General features: G+C 40.5%; 1 protein-coding gene across 1 annotated transcript in view; it reads right to left on the reverse strand.

The window, feature by feature from the left end:
• The window catches only part of Vcpip1 (valosin containing protein interacting protein 1), a 33,242-nt gene extending 28,848 nt beyond the window's left edge, over nt 1-4,394 (reverse strand). The window contains exon 1 of the mRNA XM_042665838.1: nt 1,436-4,394. Within this exon, the coding sequence (XP_042521772.1) occupies nt 1,436-4,142 (2,707 nt within the window). The 5' untranslated portion in view covers nt 4,143-4,394. The remainder of the gene's footprint in view (nt 1-1,435) is intronic.
• Nucleotides 4,395-24,318: the final 19,924 nt, after the last annotated feature.

A 24,318-nucleotide genomic window follows, 5' to 3' on the forward strand; every position in this document is an offset into this window, starting at 1 on the left:
TCTCCAAGATTTCATTTCCTACTGAAGAAGACCTACCCTTTCTTGGGTTTTACCTGGGAGAGTACCTATCTTTTAAAAATATCTTCTTTATTTATCTAATTTTATCCTTTCTGCAAGGGCATTATTTAATTGTTCGAGCTCTAGAAATACTTTACCATTGCCTTTACATACCAATTACAAGGCGTGCTTGTATAGAAGTAACTCAAGTTCTGGAGAGCTGAGGAGCTTGCCTGAAATCACAAGTTAATAAATAGTAGAGACAACATTCAAATTCTAGATCTTTCTGACTCCACGGATCACACAATTTTACCTCTATTCCATTCAGTCTCTAGAAAGTAAAAAACTCTGAGATAGAGGAAAATGTGTAGTGCTAAAGACAGTTCCTCTAATTCAATTACCATGTCCACCAAACTAAAATACAAAAATATCAAGTTACAAATTAGTTTAGTTTTAAAATCTCTGATTAACTACTAGGCCCCCAAATTTAGTAAGCCAGAAGTGAGTAATCTTCAACTCTTTGCTATTTAATACTCTTTGAAAACAGAATCAACCCAGACCACCTATCTAGTTAAAAGCTGCAATCTCAACAAAAAAATATTTTTTATATATTAAATGTATTTATTTATATTTAATATACTTATCTAATACATTTAAATTTTACCTTATACCGTTAGATTTAGTAAAGCATACTGAAAAAATAAGAGTAAATGAAGAGTAAACAAAGTAAAATGTAAAATGTAAATGTAATGTAAAAATGTAAAAGGTATATTACTGGACCACCCCAAATCATCTAAAAGGTTTACATATTTAGTTGATAATATTTTCATTTATCCTGAACTAGTGAAAAGAAGTACTTCTTAGCCTATTGTTCTGTTTCTTATTTTTCTCATTACAATCAATGGCAGATCACTGAACAATGAAATTCTTAAACACAAATCCTAGGGTTCAAGTAAGAAAAATGTGATGAATTAGGAAAGGGAACAGGAAATGGAGAAGAGAGACTATTATTAAGCAGGAATGTATCAAGAATATAAACACCAGAAACTGAAAATCATCGAGCAGGAAATCCTGAAATCACATGAGAAGCAGGAAAATGAAATTTAAAAATAAATGAAAAAGAAGTAAAATGGAAACGCCCAACAAAGCTTAGAGAGTGAAAGGTCAATGAAAAAGCCTTTAGATATAAGTCTGTTTAAAAAATTAAATAAGACACAATAAAATAATTCTGTGTCAGCTGAGGGAGTACTTTCACTTTGTAGTTATGTTTTCCTTAACATTTCCTCAATAATCACATGAACTTCTACTGCCAAAACATAATTTTCTCCTAAAATACATAATCAAGTATTTACAATGATCACAGATGCTTATTTCTTAACAAGAAAACAGTGCTTTCTATCCACAATTAATATATATCATCTGAAGTAAATGATCTTACCCATTAATGTTGCCAAAAGACACAAGGAGTACATCTCTTTGTCAGTTTGCTCTAGAAGTTCTTTAGATGACAGTTTACCAGTAACAGCAATCTCCTCTTGGTTCACAGTGTGGGCTGAGTGTGCTGCAGCAGACTGACCACCTTCTGCTTTGCTTTTTAGAATATCTATTGTAATTCTGTCACCATGCTGTAAAGGAACAGGCTCCTTTTCCTTGCCTGCCTGTGGTGGCATTAACTCTTTAGGAGGAAAGCCATATCGAATGCACTGCAAATATGGAGGAATGTTGAATTCTCTGGCTATACTTTCCTGAAGTTCAAAAAAGGTTGTTGAAGACTTAAGTGTGACCATGGACTGTCGTCCATCATTAGTTGTTATCCGGATCTTCTTCTCCTTGGAAGTTGTAGGTGAATAGGGAGCCTTGGTAGGGGTAGCCGGTGCAGAGGATGGACCATCACGAATGGCACTGGGAGAAACAGTCCTAGGTTGCCCTTTTTGTTCTTGTTTTAACTTTTCTGTTTTCCGTTTCTGCATTGCAGAAGCTTGCTCTGTAATATTATGTTGAATAGTTCTTTCAGTTTTACTCATGTTTAACTCTTCCTTGTGCAAAGTTTTTGTTTTCTGTCCAGTAAGAATAATTTTAGTAGGGAGCTGAGACTCTTCTTGTGGTTGCACATCTCCAACTCTTTGGGCATGAGCACCATCTATGTTTACAGGTGTATAATCATCAGGATTCTTTTTGGCAGTTTGATGCAATATAGTGTGGACAACTTTCTGAACTAGGATTTCACTCCCAAATTCACCTGGAAAGTGCTTGGTAACAAGTTTCATTGCAACATCATAAACATTACTATTCAAAGATTGATCACTTTCATATTGGAACCAATATACTGTTTCTCTGACCACTCTTCCTCCCCATTCCAAAGTAATAGGGAAAGCCTCTGGTAGATTGTCATACTCTTTACCATCCCAAAAGTGTTTGAATCCACAACCACATTTGCCACCAGTGGATCTAGAATTAGTTCTGTCTCCATCCAAATACACAATAGATCCATCTCCTCTGACCCTTCGCACAGATGAGCCATGGCACCAATTACAAGCTGTTAAATTGCTCAATCCATAGTCTGGTACCAGAATATCTTTCAATTGGTCATATGAGCAAACCAAATTGTTCAAAGGAAAGCTGTAATTTTTGTCAGGTCTCAGTTGTCCATGAGTACTTTTTGCCAGGTTATACAGTTTCCCTCCTGGAGCCAACCACTCTGGAGGAACATGAAGTTCAGAAAGGGCACCACAAAGCAAGCATTTGTGAAGGCGATTATCCATTACTGCTTTTTTAGCAGCTGCCGTTACTTCTTCAGGCTGAACTCCTATCACACCAGTCCTTCTGTAGAAATACTGATGGACATCAGCTACCAGACTAGGATGGATACCGTGTTTGTCCATAAAGACTTCTTCCATAGCAGCAACAAGTCTAAGTAAGTATTTATCTTGCAAACTTCTGTCTCCTCCAATAACACAACCACCATCCTCCTCAAGTTTGATATACTTCTTAATAAGATCTTGAGGCACACCCCATGCTTTCGGAAGCAAATTCATAGGCAATTTGGGCAAAGCAGCCCCTTTTATGCCTACTAGGGGAATATAATGGTTTCTACCAGAGCTACTCCACGCAATACAGATTGGTTTGTTCAAATGACCATCCCTTCCAGTACACTTCTCTGCGGGTATGAGCCCAGGCAGAAAGGTGGCTGAATAATCACCAGAGCTTCTCATGCCGCTGAGGGAATCTAACAGGATTATAGGTCGATGTAACACATTAGCAAGGCCAAATATGTGGATGTTCCTCAGGCCTAAGGGCACACCCTCGGGTGGCACAAACAGGGGATCACATTCATTAATAATGTCCTCCCACTCGGCAGCATCAATAAAGTCATGGAACAGAGCTTGATATTGGGCCAGGTGCTGCTGAAAGTGCTGTTTGAGATTCTCTCTCAGGGCATGCCAGAAGAGTTCCCGGCCTACTAGGGCCCGAGACACAGCATGCACTAGGCAGTGTCCATCCCCATCCACATGCACTGGAATGAGGCATTCCTGACTTTTATTGGCCCGCTTGATATCCTCAAGAGTGTCATGCAAATAGAGGAGGCTCCCGGAACGGTCCTTGCCGTAGCCCACCGTGTTCACATGCTCTGGCTCTATGAGGAAGGCACGGTCGCCCAGTAAAGCGCAATCGAACAGTTCGCCCTGGTTCATGTCCCGGAGCAGCTTAGCCCGACCTGTCTGTTTGTCCATTCCATAGCGAGCCAATATGGGCGACAACAATTTACAGTGGTAGTTAGAGAGGCCCATCACCTTTACCAGTTCCGTGTTCTTCTTGGGCGCTCCCGTCACCCCGAGCAGCGCGTTCCGCAGCAGGTTGTGCAGTACTACGTCCGGGTCGGTCACCTCCTCCACCCCCTGCAGCTGGTGCTGCTCGTGCCGCTGTCCGCACTCGGTACACTCGATGCTGACAGAACCGGAGGCCGGGAAGAACAGGCGCGCCTGACACTTGGGATCCGGGCAGCTCCCGGAAAGGATTCTCCGGTCTCTCCTCTTGGAGAGCCCCCCTGGAGCGGCTGCCGCCGCCGCCACGGACGACGGACTGTGCGGAGCCTCGGGGGGAGGCGGCGGCGGCGGCAGCGGAGGCGGCGGCGGAGGCTGAGACATAGCTCTCGGCTCTAGAGTCTCGCTCCCGCGTCCCAAGCGACCCTCAAAGGCTCATAACCCAGACCCCAACCGGCCCGACTTGATCCGGTCCAGGCCCAGCGCGAACTACTTTCCTTTCCCTACCAGCTCCTCCTCCTCTTCCTAAGCAAAAGCGGAAGCGCCGGACGTTGTTTCTCTTCTTACTTCTCCACTGCCGTAGCCGTTGCCCCGAACGTAACGGCCACCACCCCAGCCGCACTCACACTCACTCACTCTCGCTCTCTCCCTCAGCTACACTGATATACACGCCCTCACCGAGACCGCGCAGGCGCAGCTTCCGCTTTACCCTCTGGGAATTAGAGTCTTCCGGTCTCCCTATTGCCCATTAGGTATAGTGAAGTTTTCGGCCGAAAAGAACTACAAATACCATAATGCTAAGCGGTTCGGCGCCCGTGGAAAGGAGGAAGAGGAAGGCGATCGGCTGGGAGGACGAAAGGAAGATGGTGATTCGTGTGGCATGCTGGGAATTGTAGTTTTAATTAGCTTTCCTTTGTCGTCTTAGCCACAATCTATGGCTCACGCGGAAGAGCCCAAGAGACCACATTTCCCAGAATGCCACGCGTCCCGTCCAGGAGTGCTCTCCCTCCCCTTCCCCCCTGGGCAAAGGGGAGGATGAGGGGACGCTTGGTGAAAACAGAATTAAAGGCCGTAGGTGTTGTAGCGGAGGGTCTGAAGTTCACGACTGCTAGAAGGGGAGGGGAGTGGAAAGGCTCTCAATGAAGGAGGTACCGTAAATAAACGTCCAGGGATATGGCGGGCCGGGAAAATGGATGGAATGGTCTACTCCAGGCCATAATATAGGTCATAATGTAGGGGGAGAGGGGGATAGTCGGTTGGTTCTTGGGCTATCTCTTAAGGGTTTTTGTTTTGTTTTTTGCTTTTCTTCACTTCCTTATTCTCCTTCCTGTAAGGTTCTTGGGCCACCTTTTCTGCCTTTTTCTCCTCCCTTAATGGTAATCGTCGAAGCGCCATTTGGTTTCTAGTTCCATGTTTTTACAGTTTACAGTACAAAGAATATCTTGGATGTCCATAGAATTTAATACACAGACAGATTTTTTTAAACTGTAAATTTCTTACAACCTTCCCACAGTCTGTAAGATAGACTCTAATAAAGCGTTATCACTGCCAATTTGTACCTAATAATTGTCTACAATGGTCTCCAAAAATGTGTTTGAAAGAGTAATCCTTCAAGTGTTATTTTCTCGCCAGTTTTCCCTCACCTATGCAAAAGTAATGCTAATATATCTTAAGTATAGGATAGGTAATATTACTACTTTGAAGGTTGTTTTTTTTTTTTTTTTGGTCAGTCATGGGCCTGAACTCTGGGCCTGGGCGCTGTCCCACAGCTCTTCAGCTCAAGGCTAGCGCCCGACCACTTGAGCTACAGCACCACTTCCGGCTTTTTCTGCTTATGTGGTGCTGAGGAACCCAGGGCTTCATGCATGCAAGGCAAACACTCTACCACTGAGCCACCTTCCCAGCCCCTGAAGGTTTTTTTTTTTTTTTTTTAAGTAAAGTTTTCTTCAAATAATTCAGGCAGGAAAACTTGTTTATTTTTACAATGACCTCTGACAGAAGTTTGTAACTACATAGATTGGTCTTAGAACTGATTTTTAATTGGATGCTTGCAAGTAAAGAAATTGAACATAATCTTTCTGACACCTGTGGTTGAGAAGGCCTAACTTGTAATGAAACTTTCAAGAAATTGAACATGGTCTCTCCCCCCACCCAAGGATGAAAAGATATACCTATAATGAAACTCTTTATTTTTGTCAACAGACTGTAAGAATTGACTTTTTAAAGCATTGGAACAAATGAAATGACAGCAGTCTGAAGTTCTAAAAATGTTATGCAGTTTTATGTTATACAAATCTATATTCTCCTTATTGATGGTACATATTAAGATATACTTTTTGTTGTTGTTGTTGGTCATGGGCTTGAACTCTGGACCTCAGCACTGTCCCTTAGCTCTTCAGCTCAAGGCTAGCGCTCTACCACTGAGCCACAGTGCTACTTCCTGATGGTACATATTAACAGTGAAGTAGGTTTTTAAAAATTGTACCTGTATGCCTCATTCCAAAATGTGCCTTCAAAAATGACCACTTTCCACCCCATTGAAGAAAGGAGAAGCCTTTCTCTCATTTGAAACATTAAATATACTTGACTGACTCACTTAAATTCTCCATGTGGAACCTTGATTTGTTGGAAGTATTCTTTCCTAAAATCCCCATACTTCCTCTTCCAAATTTTATGCTTGCTTAAAATTAAATTATACATAATTAACCTTCCCCCCTCCCCCCTGTACCAGTACTGGCATTGAATTCAGGTCTTTGAACTCTCACTTGGCTTTTTCACTCAAAGCTGGCACTCTATAGCTTGAGCCATGTCTCCAGACAGAAAAAAAGAAATTACAAATACTACGGAAATTTATTGAGGGCTTACTCTATAGGGCAGGTGGGCTTTGGTATATTAATATTTCAAGCTTTCCTGTAAGATAGGTAGACAGTCTTTATTTTACAAATTACATTTACCTCCAAATGGTTAACATTAATGTCCTTTTCATTACCACCCAGCTAGTAAGTAGCAGCACTGGGCTTCAAAGCAAGGTTTTCTTTGTTCGGCACTCACTCTTGCCACTGTATCACAGCAGCTTAGTAACTCCAGCCAAGAAGTGAGTATAAATTGGTAGCTAATGGCTAAACATGGCTTTGATGTGTTTTTGTTAGGCCACCAGCAATTTTACTTTGTTTTTATTTTAATGTAGATGTTTTGGTCAGTAGCCAGCACTTCACACTTGAAGGTGTTAGATTAGTCCATTTTGAGATAGGTTAACTGCCTGGCCCCAGAAACTCATTTCCATACCAGGCAGTAACTGGTTTTTTCTATTCTTTTTCTTTTTTTTTTTTTTTCTTTGGTCGGTCGTGGGGCCTGAACTCTGGGCCTGGGAGCTGTCCCTCAGCATTTCAGCTCAAGGCTAGTGCTCTACCACTTGAGCCACAGCACCACTTCCGGCTTTTTCTGCTTCTGTGGTGCTGAGGAATTGAATCCAGGGCCTCATTATGCATGCAAGGCAAGCACTCTACCACTGAGCCACCTTCGCAGCCCCATTTTTTTTTTCCTTTTTGATGGTACTCAGAGCCTCACATTTACTAAGAGGCTTTTTCTGCCCTAGAGCACCATCCTCTTAAAAGGCTCATGGGAAGTATAGCTAAAGTGGTAGCCAACCTCTGCAAAGAAAACCAACCAAGACACCAAGGCCCTGAGTTTAACCCCCAGCACTGGCAAGGGAATAAAAAGGCTCATGGATTACGCAGAAGGTTGATGTAGGAGTATTTCAAGTTTGAGACCAATCTAGGCTACAGTGCAGTTGGAGGCCAACCTTGTCCACAGTGCAAGACTATCTCAAAAGGAGAAGAAAAGGAAGGGAGGGAAGGAGGGAAGGAAAAAATACCCAAGTGTGGAAGAAGGACTTTAATGAACAAGAATTGTATTCAGGAAGAAATACTGGTAGTATTTATCTTTGTATAAAGATGAGAGGTGTATATACAGAGCTGATGCAGATTATTCCTTCACATAGAAGTTCTAAAACTTTAGCAAGCATGAGAATCATATGGAAGGCATGCAAAATCATAGATTGCTGTATGGCACACCCAGATGAGTATGTCTCATTACAATTTACATTTCTATCAGGTTCCTGGTTGCTGCTACTAGTCCAAAGATCACACTTTGAGACTTGCTTAACAAATTGTCAGCACTTCAAGGAAAGATCTTGTTACTGTGTTTCTCTTGTTTTAAACACAGAAAGAATTGCTTGTCTTAGACTGTTTAGAAAACAAGTTAAAAAAAATCTAAAATACCTGTTATCAATTAAGGTTACAATTACTAATGTTTTTGCTAGTACACTCAGGCTCTTTAAGTCAGTGAATACATAGTACGATCAGAATTGCAGCTGAATACTGGTGGCTCATGCCTATAATCCTAGCTACTCAGGAGTCTGAGATCTGAGGATTGCAATGCAAAGCTTATATCCAATTAGCCATCAAAAATGCTGAAAGTGGAACTATGGTTCATGTGGTAGAGCTCTTGCCTTGAGCACAAAGCTCAGGGACAATGTACAAGCCCTGTGTTCAAGCTCCAGGACCAACACAAAAAAGAAGGAAGGAAGGAAAAAGAAAGGAGAAGGGAAAGGAAAGGGGAGGGAGGGAAGGAAGAAAAAGAAAGGAAGAAAAAAGACAAAGAAAAAGGAAGGAGGGGCTGGGAAGGTGGCTCAGTAGTAGAGCGCTTGCCTTGTATGCATGAGGCCCTGAGTTTGATTCCTCAGCACACATAAGCAAAAAGCTGAAAGTGGCGCTGTGGCTCAAGTGGTAGAGCACTAGCCTTGAGCTGAAATGCTGAGGGACAGCGCCCAGGCACAGAGTTCAGGCCCCATGACTGGACCCCTCCCCCCCAAAAAAAAGAAAGGAAGGAAGGAAGGTAAAGAAAGCAAGCTCAGGGACAGCACCCAGGCCCTGATTCAAGCCCCAACACTGACACCCCCCCAAAAAAAAGAAAGAAAGAAAGAAAGGAAAAAAAAGAAAGAAAGAAAGAAAGAAAGAAAGGAAAAAAAGAAAAATTGTAAGAAAATTTAAGGCCCAGAGAAATGTTAATGTCCAACCATTTAATGACACTTTTTTGTTTTGTTTTGCATTTTTAATATTAAACATTTTCTAAGCTACAAAAAATCAGTGTTTTCTAAACTAAAAAAAAAAAAAAGAAATCAGAATTGTACCATCATTGTAATAATAGCTATTAACACCTGTGGAGCATCTGTTCAGCACCAAGGTCTTTTTATGTATTTACTTAATCTAATCTAATCTAATACCCTTATGAGGGAGCTGCTGGTAATATCATTCCTGTTTGGAAGGTAAAGAAGCTGAGGGACATAGAGCCTAGTAATCTGTTCAGGGTCTCACTGCTCATAAGTACCATCAATAGGATCTACAAGGCAATCTGTTTGGAGCCTGTGCACCTAACCATGGTAATATACTGGCTCTTTGACTGTACATAATGTTTTTAATCTGTATTGCTTCATCACATCATGAACAGAATTACTATTATTGTCTTGTTCAACTGTAAATTAAAGCCTATCTTCTTTTCAAATAGTTCGAACATTTAGGCTGGAGGCATAGTGTAAGTGGTACAACACATGTTTAGCAAGCCTGAGTCTCTGAGTTCAAAATCCCATGTCACTTTGCCCCAATAAAGAAAACAAAACAACAATAGGACTGGATGTGAGCATAGCTGAAGAAGTAGAGAGCCTGCTTAAAAAGGGATACAGGTTGACCCATTGTAACAATGAGATGTACAAGATGCTATGTAGTTGTAGTTGTGGAGGTGGGAGGGAAGAGAGAGTAGGGGAGAAACAAAGGAGGAGATAACAATGCTTAATAGGAAATGTACTCATTACTTTGCTCATGTAGCTGTAACTCCTCTGTACAGTATTTTTACAATAAAAAAGTATTTAAAAAAATAAAAAATAATTTAAAAAAAAGCCAGCCCAGACAGGAAAGTCTTGAGACTCTTATCTCCAATAAACCACCAGAAAACTGGAAGTAGCACTGTGGCTCAAGTGGTACAGCACTTGCCTTGAGCTGTAGAGGGACAGCGCCCAGGCCCAGAGTTCAAGACCCATGACTGACCAAAAGAAAAAAAAAAAAGGGAAAAAAAGAACTGTCTTCAGTGATACGAGGAAAATGTCATGATTGTATGGTCCGAAATGGAGGCCGTAGCCACGTGTGGCTGGTACAACTGGGGTTTGTTGATTTTAACTAATTTTAATTAAATGTAGCCATATATAACTAGCACAGATTCAGGTCCTTAAAGGTCACATTAAAAACATCCTAGAGTCGGGTGCAGGTGGCTCACCCCTGTAATCCTATGTACTCGGGCGGCTGAGATCTGAGGATCATGGCTTATGGTCATGATCATGGATCATGAATCATGGCTCAAAGCCAGCCCAGGCAGAGTAATCCATGAAACTCATAAAAGCCAAAAGTGGAGTTGTGGCTCAAGTGGTAGAGTGCTAGCCTTGAGGGGGAAAAAAAAAGTTCTGGGACAGTGCCCAGGCTCAAAAATGAACTAAGTAAAAATAACTAGATAAATACATTGAGTTCCTGAACTAGGAATTTCACCTATCTCTCTTTAAAGTATACCCACTGCTATTTTCTAAGATAGTAATCACTATAACATGCATGACCTATATGATCCAGCAGCCTCTCACTACTAGTATTTCCCTATAACATCCAAGTGCATTTCTGTCTCAGGGCCTTTGCATTGCTCTTCTGCCTTGAAAACTTTTCCCAGAAGAATTCATGTATGCATCTGTTCCAGACTGAGTTCCAGGAAGCTGTCTTGTCTAAGCAGCTTCTAAAACAGCAGTTTTATCCTTTTCTCCCTCATCCCACTCATTTTCTGAACATCTGTGATCATTATCTGAAGTTATATAATTACTTGTCTGTTGTCCTCCTTCCCCACTAAGACTGTAACTAAAGCTGTTCGTAAGGGCAGACAGTTAATTGTTGGATTCCTGTGCCAGGTACATAATACACTCAATAAATATTGTTGAATGAATGGTTGTCATCTATGGCATCTATGGTGTGTCTCAATCCAAGATCCAAATGTTTAGTTCCTTCAAGAAGCCATAATTCTCTGCTAGAACTTCTTTAATATTGTGTTATATTCCTTCTTTCTTTCTCTTTCTTTCTTTCTCTCTTTCATTCTTTCTCTCTTTCATTCTTTCTCTCATTCTTTCTCTTTCTTTCTCTCTCTCTTTCTTTCTTTCTTTCTTTCTTCTTTCTTTCTTTTCTTTCTTTCATCAGTTGTGGGGCTTGAATTCTGGGCCTGGGTGCTGTCTCTGAGCTCTTCAGCTCAAGGTGATCACTCTACCACTTGACCCACAGTGACACTTCCAGTTTTCTGGTGGTTAATTGGAGATTGGAGTCTCACAGACCTTCCTGCCCGGGGTGGCTTTGAACTATGATCCTCAGATCTCAGCCTCCTGAGTAGCTAGGATTACAGGCATAAGCCACTGGCACCTGGCTTTATATTCTGTCTTGATTACTTAGTTTTTGTATTTAATGCTAGTCTGAAGCATTTATGATTGTCTGGATGAGCACTCTAAAGCATATAGTTTTGAGTGCTTGAGTTCACATTGCGCTTAGGATTTTGGATCAGTTGATAGAAAACCGCATAAAGGTTTCATAGTCATTGTAATAAAGGAAAGAGTTTGGAGAATAAAAGCCTCACATGTTTGATAGCTACATGTGGCAAATTCAGCCAGCAGCATAACTATCAGTGCCTTTTTCCCTTATTAAAAAGGAAATTGCAGGGCTGGGAAGGTGGATCAGTGGTAGAGTGCTTGCCTTGTATGCATGAGGCCCTGGGTTCGATTCCTCAGCACCACATAAGCAAAAAGAAAAAAGCCGGAAGTGGCGCTGTAGCCCAAGTGGTAGAGCGCTAGCCTTGAGCTGAAGAGCTGAGGGACAGCGCCCAGGCCCAGAGTTCAGGCCCCATGACTGGACCCCCCCAAAAAAAAATAAAAAGGAAATTGCACAGAGCATGCATTCATACATATACCTATACTCACAACAACCTTGTTGTTGCAAATGAAGAGGTAATAAAAGAGAAAGTATTTGTTGATTCTCAACAATTACCTTATTCAGATTTCAAATACCCCAAAATACTTTGCACATGTGTGTGTGTGTGAACACGCATAGGGGTGTGTGTGTGTGTGTGTGTGTGTGTGTGTGTGTGTGTGTTGGTCCTGGACCCTGAACTTGAACTCAGGGTCTGGGCACTGATCCTGAGCTTTTTTGCTTAATGCTAGTGTTCTACTAATTGATGGTTAATTGGAAGTCAGACTTTAACGGATGCTCCAGCCCATTCTGACTTTGAACCATCATCTTTAGATCTCAACCTCCTGAGTAGCTAGGATTACAGGTGTGAACTACCGGTGCACTACAAAAATACTTTATTTTAAAGTAAAACTGCTTTACAGAATCATCAGGTGACATTTAAATAAGATTGACATTCCAGGATTTTGTAGTGGCAGGATTCTTAGTAGAATACAACATGTACTGAGTATAGTGCCTCAGTTTTATAATCTTAGCTATTTGGAAGGCAAAAAATTGGTGAATACCTTTTGAGGTCAGGCAGACACAAAAGTTCATGAGAGTCCATCTCAAGAAATGGCTGGGTACAGTGGTGCACACCTGTCATCCCAGCTGCAGGAGAAGCACAGTGGCTGGCCATGCCTATCATTCCCAGTAACAGGGGCATGCCCAAGTTGGAGGATGGCAGCCCAGTCCTGTCCTGGCATAACTCAAAAACAACCAATGTAAAAAAAGGCTAGAAGCATGGTTCAAGCAGTAGCTGAAATTTTGGTACCACTAAATAAATAAATAATAAGTGATATGCTTTTGAACTAGCAATAAAAGACCTAGAAGTTACTAATACAACACATTTGTACAAATGTGTGTTATTTACACTGGTATTTTTAAGCATACAAACATATAGCCAGGCACCAGAGGCTCATGCCTGTAATCCTGGCTACTCAGAAGGCTGAAATCTGAGCTTCACAGTTCAAAGCTAGGCAGGGTAAGGAAGTTCATGAGACTCTTACCTTCAATTAACCATCAAAAAGCCAGAAGTGGAGCTGTAGCTCAAGTGGTAGAGTGCTAGCCTTGAGATAAAAAGTTCAGGGACAGCACCCAGGCCCTGAGTTCAAGCGCCAGGACCAGCACACAAAATAAAACCAAAAACATACATTTAATAATAAAATAGGAAGTTGAGTCTTTTATTTTTTAAACAGGGTCTTGCTGTGTAGGCCATGTTATCCTTAATTTGATCCTCCTGCCTTCACCTCCTAAGTGTGCCACCACAACCGAAACAAAGTTGAATCCTAATAAACCTAATCTTATAATTAAATTAACACTAATTTCAAATTGCAAGTCCAAATAATGCCATGGAGTAGGAGAATGCTTATCATAGTTATATTACCTTTGCCTCTTCCTTCCTTTTTTTCTTAGAACCTAAAGGGTACTTTTAAAATGAGAAAAAGTAACATTTAAGTGTCTAGTCAAGCACTTAAGCACCTGTATTTTTCCAGTAACAGTTCTGAGTGTTTATACGGAAGATTTCCCTCTCGTTCTAAGTCAGTTAGCTCTGTTCCTTAAACGCAGTCTAATTCTTTTTGTTAGTATAACATAAAAATCAGAAAAACCCTGACACCCTGTTTTGTTTCTCTTCCCACTACACTTTTTGTTTCTTTTCATAGGTGTGAGGCTTATTCTGAACTATCCATTTCCTCTTTTATTTTATTTTTTTAACTTTTGTGGTGTTGAGGGTCAGACCAAGGACCTTACACATGCTAGGCACATGCTCCACCACTTAGCTACATCCCAGCCCTTTTTTGTATCTATAGTTGCATGAGTCATATTTTAATAAGAAAAGAGCAAAACTACAAGCATTCATGCTTTTTTTTTTTTTTTTTTTTGGTCGGTTGTGGGGCTTGAACTCTGAGCCTGGGCACTGTCCCTCAGCTCTTCAGCTCAAGGCAAGTGCTCTACCACTTGAGCCACAGCACCACGTCCAGTTTTCTGGTGGTTTATTGGAGATAAGAATCTCACAGACTTTCCTGCCTGGTTGGCTTTGAACCAAGATCCTCAGTTCTCAGCCTCCTGAGTAGCTAGTATTACAGGTGTGAGCCACCAGTGCCTGCCCCTTCATACACTTTTTACCTGCAGATCATCCTCATAAATCCTTTCGTATTATTGTAAGATATAAGTGCATCGTAGTAATGATGTGTGAGAATTTGAATTCAAGGCCATCACAAATGGTTTTTATTTTGATGGGCAGCTGTTTATTGGGGAAGCTGTGTGTGTACTAAATTACACCATCAGCACTAGGTGTCAATAGATCACATCAGAGAATGCTTCAAAAGTTAAGCAGGGATAAATACATGGTACATCCTTCACAGAGGCACCTCTCACACAGCATTTTCCTATTCATATATTAACCTCCACATGGTCTGGCACTTGGATTTGGCAGTGTGTATAACATGAATTCTATGGGTATTAATAGGCATCAGATTGAAGGAAAGGTTTGGTTTTTTTCTTTTTTGTTGATTGTGGGGCTTGAACTCATTGCCTGGGTGCTGTTCCTGAGCTTTTTTATTCAAGGCTAGCACTATCACACTTTGAGCCACAGCGCCTTTTTCCAGTTTTCTGGTGGTTTATTGGAGATAGGAGTCTCACAGAGTCTCCTACCTGGGCTGGCTTTGAACCACTATTCTTAGATCTCAGCCTCCTGGGCTGGCTTTGAACCACTATTCTTAGATCTCAGCCTCCTGAGTAGCTAGGATTACAGACTTGAGCCATTAGTGCCCAGTGAAGGAATTTTTTTTCAAATGTAAACTAGTTTTATTTTTTTTCCACTGGAGGAGTTCTGACCATTTTTTGTGCTTGATGACATTTTGACTTTACAAAGAACAACAGGGATGACTCCAGGATGTCTAATGACAGGAGTCTGTCAGGAGTCTGCTTTGAGCATAAAACGTTTTAGAAGTTATAATAGCTTGGTTTACATGTTTTATTTGGACTGTGTATTTAGTAGTGATCTGAGGGTGCTGAGAGATAGAGATAATAGAGGTTATTGATGCTCTAAGCCATCTCATGTCACTAGTACTTGTAAGTAGCATTTCCATATTTCTCTGAATAACTGAGTCTTTATCTTACTGAGATGAAATATCTGAGGCTGGGTAACTTTATGGAGCTGGAATCTTAAGGACTTTTCTGAGAGGGCTTGCCTCATGTCAATCCAGATCTTGGCCTCTCGGGTTGCTAATATTACAGGCATGGGCCACCAGCACTTACCTGAATATGTATCGTTAATAAAATATAGAGAACTGCCAGGCACCACTGACAGTATATGAATATATGTATGTGTTTACATATATGAGGATATATATATATGTGTGTGTATATGAGGAAGAGAGAGGAGAGAGAACATTTAATGTGATATACTATACATTAAGAAACATTGTTTAAAATATAATTTAATGAAAAGTTTATAGTGCTTTTTTATTATAGTGTTTACTCCTAAAGAAACAAGAAATATGTGGAAAGATTTTTCTATTGTTTATACTGATAATATTGAAAATGAGGAGGGTCTGCTTAAATTAATCATGATATTTCTATGAGATACCTCTCAGTCATTAAAATGATGTTGCAGAGAGAAAAATGTTGAATGCTTTGAATAACTCACTGTACTAAGCATCTTAATTAATTATACTAAAGCAAATAGTATTCCAGTATGATGGATATCATTATTCCTGTTTATAGTCAAGAAAACATTCAAGGTAAATAAAGTTTTGATAGCTACTAAAGTGAGGCTGTTAGAATTCAATCCCTGCTTTAATTCTTCAGTTACAACCATTGATATGGAAAATAACATTTCTGAAAATGAATTATTTTTAAGCATTCTAACATCAAAATAAAAAAATGCAGTCCTTCATTCCCTAAATGACTATGGTTCATATTTTTTTCTAAAAGAAATCAACATTTGTAAATGCTTTTATTGATTTTTGAGTTTGACTAGAAAGACAAACTGGGTAGAGCACAGGTATTCATGGTTGGCCTTCAACACCAGACAATTGATTCTGTATGTGATGACTGAAACACTAGTAAACAGGCCAATTGTCTACTTGAGTCCCAGCTGTGTTCTTTACCAGTTGTTTGAATTTGAGCAACTTGTTGTCCCTATTCTGTCTGTGTTTTCATCTATAAAATGAAGGTGATCATTGTATCTATCTAAAGTTGTGTTGAGGATTAAAATGCTTAGGTGCCTCAAGCGGTAAAGGCTCAATGGTGAGCACTACCTGTTACTATGATTAGATATATGTGCAGAGTTGTGGAATTAAAGAGAAAAGAGGCTGGGTGCCAGTGGCTCACGCCTGTAATCCTAGCTACTCAGGAGGCTGAGATCTGAGGATCGTGGTTAAAAGCCAGCCCGGTCAGGAAAGTCCAGGAAACTCTTATCTCCAACAAATCCCCAGAAAACCGGAAGTGGCTCTGTAGCTCAAGTGGTACAGCGCTAGCCTTGAGCTGAAGAGCTGAGGGACAGCACTCAGGCCCAGAGTTCAAGCCCCACGACCGACAAAAAAAACAAAATAAAATAAAGAGAAAAGAGCACTCACTATGTGTCCCAGTTTCTCCATGAGTTAGGTTTTTTTTTTGGGGGGGGGGGTGATTGGGGAGTGGGGGAAGAATTGTTTTGTTTTGCAGTACAGATTTTTAATTTAGAGTTTCACAAACTTGCTAGGCAAATATTCTATCATAGAGCCATTCCTCCAGCCCTTTTTAGCACTGGTTATCTTTGAGAGAGGGTCTTGTTTCCTGCCTAGGTATAAGCCTGGACTGTGATCTGCCCATTTTAGGCTCACATCTTAGCTGGAAAGACAGGTGCACACCATTACACCTGGCTTCTTCTGCTGAGATGGGTTTCTATTCAGTATGGCTTAGAACTATAATTTTCTCAATCTCAGCCTCTCAAGTGGCTAAGATGACAGGTGTGCCACTGGGTTCAGCTATTAGTTAAGAAAGGGTTTCTCATGTGTGCCTGGGCTGGCCTTGAATGGTGATCCTCCCAATCTCAGCCTCTACATAAGACTGCAGTCCTGATCTACTGAAACCCAGACTATTGGTTATTTGTAGTCTTTTTTATATAAATGACACCAAAACTAGGATGGTTATATTTGGAATCATAAAAACAAGATGGCACTGAAAGTTGCCTGAGGAGATAGCAAAATGCTAAGTGGAAAACAAAAAGAGAGATAGAAAAAAGAGAAGGGCCCTAGTACACTGGCACTAGGTAAGATTACACTAAGATTATACTGGTAATCTTAGCTACTCAGGAAGCTGAAATCCAGAGGATTGCCATTTGAGGCTAGCCCAGGCAGAAAAGTATGAGACTCCCATCTCCAAATAACCAGAAAACAGCAGAAGGGCTGGAGGTATAGTTCAAGTGATAGAGAGCAAACTGAACAAGGAAAAAAAAAACCTGAATTAAAACCACATAACCAGCAAAAACCCAATAACATCAAAGGAACAATGTTTTAAGATACAGGACAGAACTGATGCTCTACATGGTGATCAAAATGCAGTTTTGAAAAACTAACTTTTAAATGCTATTTTGTCTTAATATTTCTTGCTGGAACTTTCAGAGAGAACATGTCCATTAGAGTCTAGATGTGCTGGGCCAAATCCCAGAAGCCCAAGAGGGAAAGTAACTCCCCAGAGGATTCTGGAGTCTTCTCTGCTCTACCCCTGGAAGGCTATGAACAGTGCTTCCTTGAGGATGGCCTTTCACTTACTCATCTGAGCATCATGACTCATTCCTGAGAATATTGAGTAAGTGCAGTTTTGGGTGTTTGTATTTTGTGACTTATACACTAATGTGGAAGGACCCTGGACTTTGGAGTCAGACAGATCTGAGGTAAATCCTTGGTTTTGTCACTTAGCAGCTGTATACTTTAGGGGCTACCTGTCTCAGTTTAATCATAGGATTTCTTCTGAGAGAAGAATGGCCACCTCATCTCTTCTGACAATGGGATGCTTTTAGAGACAATTTACTGCCATTGCTTTACTTTCTTTTTTTCCTTTGGTCCATCTTGTGGCCCGAACTCTGGGCCTGGGTGCTGTCCCTCTGCTTTTCAGCTCAAAGCTGGTGCTCTACCACTTGAGACACAGTGCCACTTCTGGCTTTTTTTCTGCTTATGTGGTGCTGAGGAATTGAACCCAGGACCTCATGCATGCGAGTCAAGCACTCTATCACTGAGCCATCTTCCCAGCCCCTGCTTTACTTTTTTTAAGTTACGAAATACTTAAAATAGAAAGAGGCTGTGAAATGATGGCTCACAGAAGGCTCAGATCTGAGGATCACAGTTTGAAACCAGCCCGTGTAGAAAAGTCCTCCTGAACCTCTTATCCCCAGTTAATGCACACATATGCATGTATTCTGAACCATTATAGATGTTTCTTCCTCCTCCTCCTCTTCTTCTCTTTATTCCTTTCTCTCTCTTTTTCTCTTTCCTTTTTTCTTTCTTTGCTTTCTTCCTTCTTTGCCTGCTTGCTTGTTTCCTTCCTTCCTTCCTTCCTTCGTTCATGTTTGGTGTCAGTACTGGGACTTCAAATCAGGCCTCTAACTCTTACTCAGCTGTTTTACTCACAATTGGTGCTTTACGGCTTATGCTATATATACCTGCCTGCCCAGGTAGCTAGGATTATATGTGTGACCCATCAACACCTTTAATATCGTATCCTTTAATATACAGTGCTTTGTTTTCTAAACAAGGATATTCTCTTATATAACCATAAAAAATATCAAAATCTAGGAAACTGACATTGATAAAATACTCTAATCTACAAACCACTTAGATTACATCATTTGTCCTAATAATGTGCTGCCATAGGGAAAGAAAATCCAGAATAACAATTGCATTCTGTTGAAGGTCCTTAGTCTCCTTTACAGTGAGCAGTTAGTTTCTTATTCTATAATGATGTTGACTTCTTTTTTGTCAGTGGTGGGGCTTGAACTCAGGGCCTGGGTGCTGTCCCTGAACTCTTTTTGTTCAAAGCTCTACCACTTTGCATCACAGCTCTTCTTCCCATTTTTGAGTGGTTAATTGAAGATAAGAGTCTGACAGGGACTTTGCCCTCTGGGCTGGCTTTGAACCTCAATCTCGGATCTCAGTCTCCTAAGTAGCTAGGGTGATAGGTGTGAGCCATCAGCACCTGTCTTTTTTTTTTTTTTTTTGAGACGGGTTCTCACTATGTTGCCCAAGCTGACTTTGAACTTAGTATCCTTCTGCTTCAGCACCCTAGGTGTTAGGATTGCAAGTATGTTCCATTATGACCAGTGTAACAGTGGTATTGTCTTTTATTATAAAAATATGAACCAGTGGTTTTTGTAAAATGTCCCTCAATTTGGACCTCTCTCCCTCTTCTTTTCTCTCTCTCACCCTCTTTCCTTCTCTCTCTCTCTCCACCTCCTGTCTCCTTCTCTCCTTCCTGCCTCTCATTTCCCTTATTTGTATCACCCCCCAATGTCATCCAGTCTCTCCTTTCCCTAGTCAAGGAACTTGCTGCCTTAAATGTTTTTGTCCTTTACTTAATATGATTTGATCTAGGTGTTAAGTTTTTGATATTTGTGAGACTTTCTTTGTGGCCCAGTAAATGGCACTTCCTAAATGTTCCATAAAACCTAAGAAAAAAATGTGCACTCTTTAATTCTTTAAATAATTTAAAAAGCTTATGCACCCAGGCCTTGTACATCATAAACTCCATGTAGTGTTAAATTTAAAAAATACTAACTTAATCCAGGGCACCAGTGGCTCACACATGTAATCCTACCTATTACGGAGGCTGAAATTTGAGGATCACGGTTCAAAGCCAGTCCAGTCAGGAAAGTCCATGAGACTCTTTTTTTTTTTTTTTTTGTCGGTCCTGGGGCCTCAACTCTGGACCTGGATGCTGTCCCTCACCTCTTCAGCTCAAGGCTGGCACTCTACCACTTAAGCCACAATACCACTTCCGGCTTTTTGCGCTTATGTGGTGCTGAGGAATTGACCCCAGGGCCTCATGCATGCAAGGCAAGCGCTCCACCACTGAGCCAACTTCCCATCCCTCCATGAGACTCTTATCTCCAATAAACCACCAGAAAACTGGAAGTGGTGCTGTGGCTCAAGTGGTAGAGCACTAGCCTTGAACTGAAGAGCTGAGGGACAGCGCCCAGGCTCAGAGTTCAAACCCTACAACCGACCAAAAAAAAAAAATTACTAACTTAAAATGTGAATATTAATTTAAAATACTAATTTATCCAGTAATTTGTTAACTGTCCTATTCAAATTTTGAATGCTTGACCTCTCATTGTTCTCATGTTATAAAGTCTTCCCACGATTGTGGGCTTATTTATATTTGTATGTCTCCTGCCTGTGCTGGCCCTGGAGTATGGTAGTGAGGGATCTTTCCATGTGGCTTGTGTCTGTCCTCTGACCCACTCTGCTAGTAAGGGCCATGTTTCCCTGCCCTGCAGAGAAGTGAAGTTCAGGTCAGGACATTGCCTAAGCAACAGGGGCATCACAGGAACATGGGAATTAGGGATTCAGGCACACTGAAATGGAAGTAGCACTATGGCTCAAAGTGGTAGATTGCTAGCCTTGAGCGGAAAAGGCTCAGGGTTAGTGCCCAGGCCCTTAGTTCAAGCCCCACAACCGACAAAAAACAAATTAAACAAAAAAGATACACTGAGAATCTTAGTAAAGGTGCCATCTCCCTTTTTGTAAAATTTTGCTTGGCAACACAATTGTCACTTGCTGCCTTTTGATATTTCTCTCAAATGCTAACTTTTTGGATAACACCAGTTTTTACCTTGTAATATTTTTAAACTGAATTTCAATATTCCTGTGATACTTAATGGATTAGAAGCTTTGAAAAAGGAAATCTTTCCTATGATTCACTATTGAATATTATTGGTTGTACTTTGGTAAACAAAATACACATGAAGATTTCAGAAGTGGGAAAAACAGACATGAGACTAATATCTATCTATCTATCTACCTACCTATCTATCTATCTACCCATACACATATATATGCTTTATCATGGTACTGAGGATTGAACCAAGACTTTGTGCTGGCTAGGTAAACACACTATCACTTAAGCTAATTAAAAAATAAATTTAATCAAGCAAGTAAATAAGTAAACAACTTGAGCTATTTATTTATTTTCTTTTTTTGTCAATTGTGGGGCTTGAACTCTGGGCCTGGGCGCTGTCCCTCAGCTCTTCAGCTCAAGGCTAGCACTCTACCACTTGAGCCACAGCTCCACTTCTGACTTTTTCTGCTTATGTGGTGCTGCGGAATCAAACCCAGGGCCTCATGCATGGGAGGCAAGCACTCCACCACTGAGCCACCTTCCCAGCCCTTATTTTATTTTTGAGAAAAGGTTTTGCTAACTTTGCCCATGCTGTCCTCAACCTCATGATCCAATTGTCTCTGCCACCCAAGTAGCTGGAATTATAGGCATGTGTCACCTCACTCAGCTAAGAGATGGATTCTTAAGGAGAAAACAGGGTTGATGAGTGTTCCAAGAACATGCTGACCAGCTCTAGGAAGGTCATGAGCCAGGATAAACTTTGGCCACTGAAGAGCTAAAAGAAACTAGCAAAGCTGGACAAAGTACAGGAAGTGGCCAAGAGACTGGCTCACATATGAGAGCTTTTGGTTGTATTCTAGGAATTAGGATCCATTGGAAGTTTTTAAGCAGAAAGTGAGATGGCTAGGTTTGTCTTTGTAAAAACTACTCTAGCGAGGTGAAGAATGACTAGAGAAGATCAGGGGTGAAAGCAAGAATTCAATTCAGGGCAACTAGGAAGTTGAGTAGTTTGGTGTCTTCAGAGTAGCTTTTCCCCCTTGTCAGGAAGTTTAAACCTATCCCAGGTGTAGAGGTGCATGCATGTAATCCTAACACTCCACAGGCTGAGTATTGCAAGTGTGAGGCCAGCCTGAGCTATATGGTGAAACTCTGTCTCTACAAAACAAAACAAACACAAACAACAACAAAAGAGAGTTTTAACTTTGTAAAGAATTGTTTCAGTAATTCTTGATGGAAGTCATAGACTCCTCATAGGCCTAGAAGGTCTACTGTTAAACCATAACACCCCTCGACATTATTTAAATTTCATGGACATTTTTTTTGGGGGGGGAGGTCTGGTCATGGGGCCTGAACTCTGGGACTGGGCGCTATCCCTCAGCTCTTCAGCTCAAGGCTAGCACTCTACCACTTGAGCCACAGTGCCACTTCTGGATTTTTTTTCCCTGCTTATGTGGTGCTGAGGAATCAAACCCAGGGCCTCATGCATGCAAGGCAAGCACTCTACTACTGAGCCACCTTCCCAGCCCTTCACGGACATTTTGTTAAAACTAAAACTTGGAAAATATCAAACTTAAGTAACAGAAATAGTATATTGCCTTAGTTAATGATGATTAAATATGCTTATGTTTACTTCATCTTTTGTTTTACTTCATCTTTAGGTTTTTCTTTGCCAAAATACTTAAAAGCAATTCTTAAATATCATAATTTTGTCCTTACATTTTAAGTGCATTTCCTTACATAACACATAGCCATATTCATAAAATTAACAGCTTATTAGTAATATTTAATACCAATTCCATAACCAAATATCCTTGATTATCTCTTTTTAAAATGTTAGCCGGACCAAATTGGGATCAAAACCAGGACCATGCAATACATTTGGTTATTAGACCCTTTAATTTTCTTTTAATCCAGGGCACTACTTTCTTCTTTTTTTGTTGTGCAAAATGTATTAATACTTTATAATAAAGTTTTTAATTAAAAAATACAAAAGTAAAAGGAATATGACAAAATATGAAACTTGAGGCTTAGCTTGAAACTTGTAGCAAGGCAGATGCTGTCTTTGGAATGTTCCATAAGTGTCTGGCTTACAACACAGTCCAGTGAGCCGTAAAAATGACCAGACTTGGCATATATATAAAATCTGTTAAATAGGAATGTGCTTAATATTTTAATTTTATCACCCATTCTTCTCAAGTTCTTGACCTGCTTGCTTACTTGATTTGTCAAGTTACTGAATTAACAATCTGAAAATAGCACACAGTGTCTCAAACATTTTTAAAAACAATTAAGGTGATGTTAAAGCTTGCTGACCTCACTTCAGAGATTAGAAAATTAAACTTAGTTGAACTGCCAGGTACCAGTCGTTCATGCTTGTAATCCTAGCTACTCAGGAGGCTAAGAGCTGAGGACCAAAGTTCAAAGTCTGCTTGGGCAGAAAAGTTTGTTGGACTTATTCCCACCAAAAAGCCAGAAGTGGAGCTGTGATTCAAGTGGTAGAGCTTTGAGCACAAACGCTCAGGACAGCACCCAGGCCCAGAGTTTAAGCCCCAGAATTGGCACCAAAAAATTAAACAAGTAATTTTTTTTCTTTTAGTTACTCGTAATGTTTTGTTTTTGTGTTTTTTTGTTGGTCATGGGGCTTGAACTCAGCCTGAGAGCTGTCCCTGAGCTCTTCAGCTCAAGACTAGCCCTCTACCTACCACTTGAGCCACAGCACCACTTCCTAAACAAGTAATTTTTAAAAAGCTGTTAAACTAATATGGGCAACAGAGGCTCACTCCTATAATCCTGGCTACTTAGAGGACTGAGATCTGAGGATCACAGTTTGAAGCCAGCCCAAGCAGGAAAGGTCCCATCTCCAATAAACTACTACGAAATAGGCTGGAAGTAGCACTGTGGTTCAAGTGGTAGAGTGCTAGTCAAACACAAAGAGGCTCAAGGATAGCTCCCAGGTCCTGAGTTCTAGCCCCAGAACCAGAAAAAAAAATTGTTGAACTGAAACACCAATAAAAAAATAAGCATTGATTTTAAAAAACTACATTTGTTTTCACCTTAAGAATGTGCAGAAGAAACAGTAACCAAACATTGCACATGTGCCTGACCTCATGCTACATCTTCCCTAAAAAAAAAAAGACTTGATTACTGAACCATCTTTAGTTTCTGTTGCTGCAGAATTAGATATAGATCAGATTTAGACCAGAATTATATCACCCGCATTTTTGGCTTTATTGGCTCACCATGATAAGCAGTGCAAAAATTTAAAAAGTAAAACATTAATTTAATGTTAATTACTTTGAGTTTTTTTAGCAGTTTGATAATTCAAAGCAAAGATACAATTGTAAATCAAACAAAAACTACACAGAACTGAGTATCTGCTATTCAATTGTGTTCCCACAGTCTTGTGTGACACTAGAAAAATCATTTAAATATTTTAAGCCATGGTGTTTGTTTTTGTCTTCAAATAAATGAAAGAAAAAGACAAGCCTTTCCTTTTCTTCTTTATTTGAATCATTTTTAACTTATATCTGCCATTTTTACTTTATTTTATTGTAAAGGTGAGGTACAGAAAGGTCATAGTTACATAAGTAAGCTATGAGTAATGTTACCCCATATCATTTCCCCTCCAACTCTCCTCCCCCCCAAATTGTAAAGTTCATTTCAACATA

This window comes from Dipodomys spectabilis, unplaced genomic scaffold, assembly GCF_019054845.1.
Source record: "Dipodomys spectabilis isolate Male_0828 unplaced genomic scaffold, ASM1905484v1 ptg000015l, whole genome shotgun sequence".
NCBI classification, from domain to species: domain Eukaryota; kingdom Metazoa; phylum Chordata; class Mammalia; order Rodentia; family Heteromyidae; genus Dipodomys; species Dipodomys spectabilis.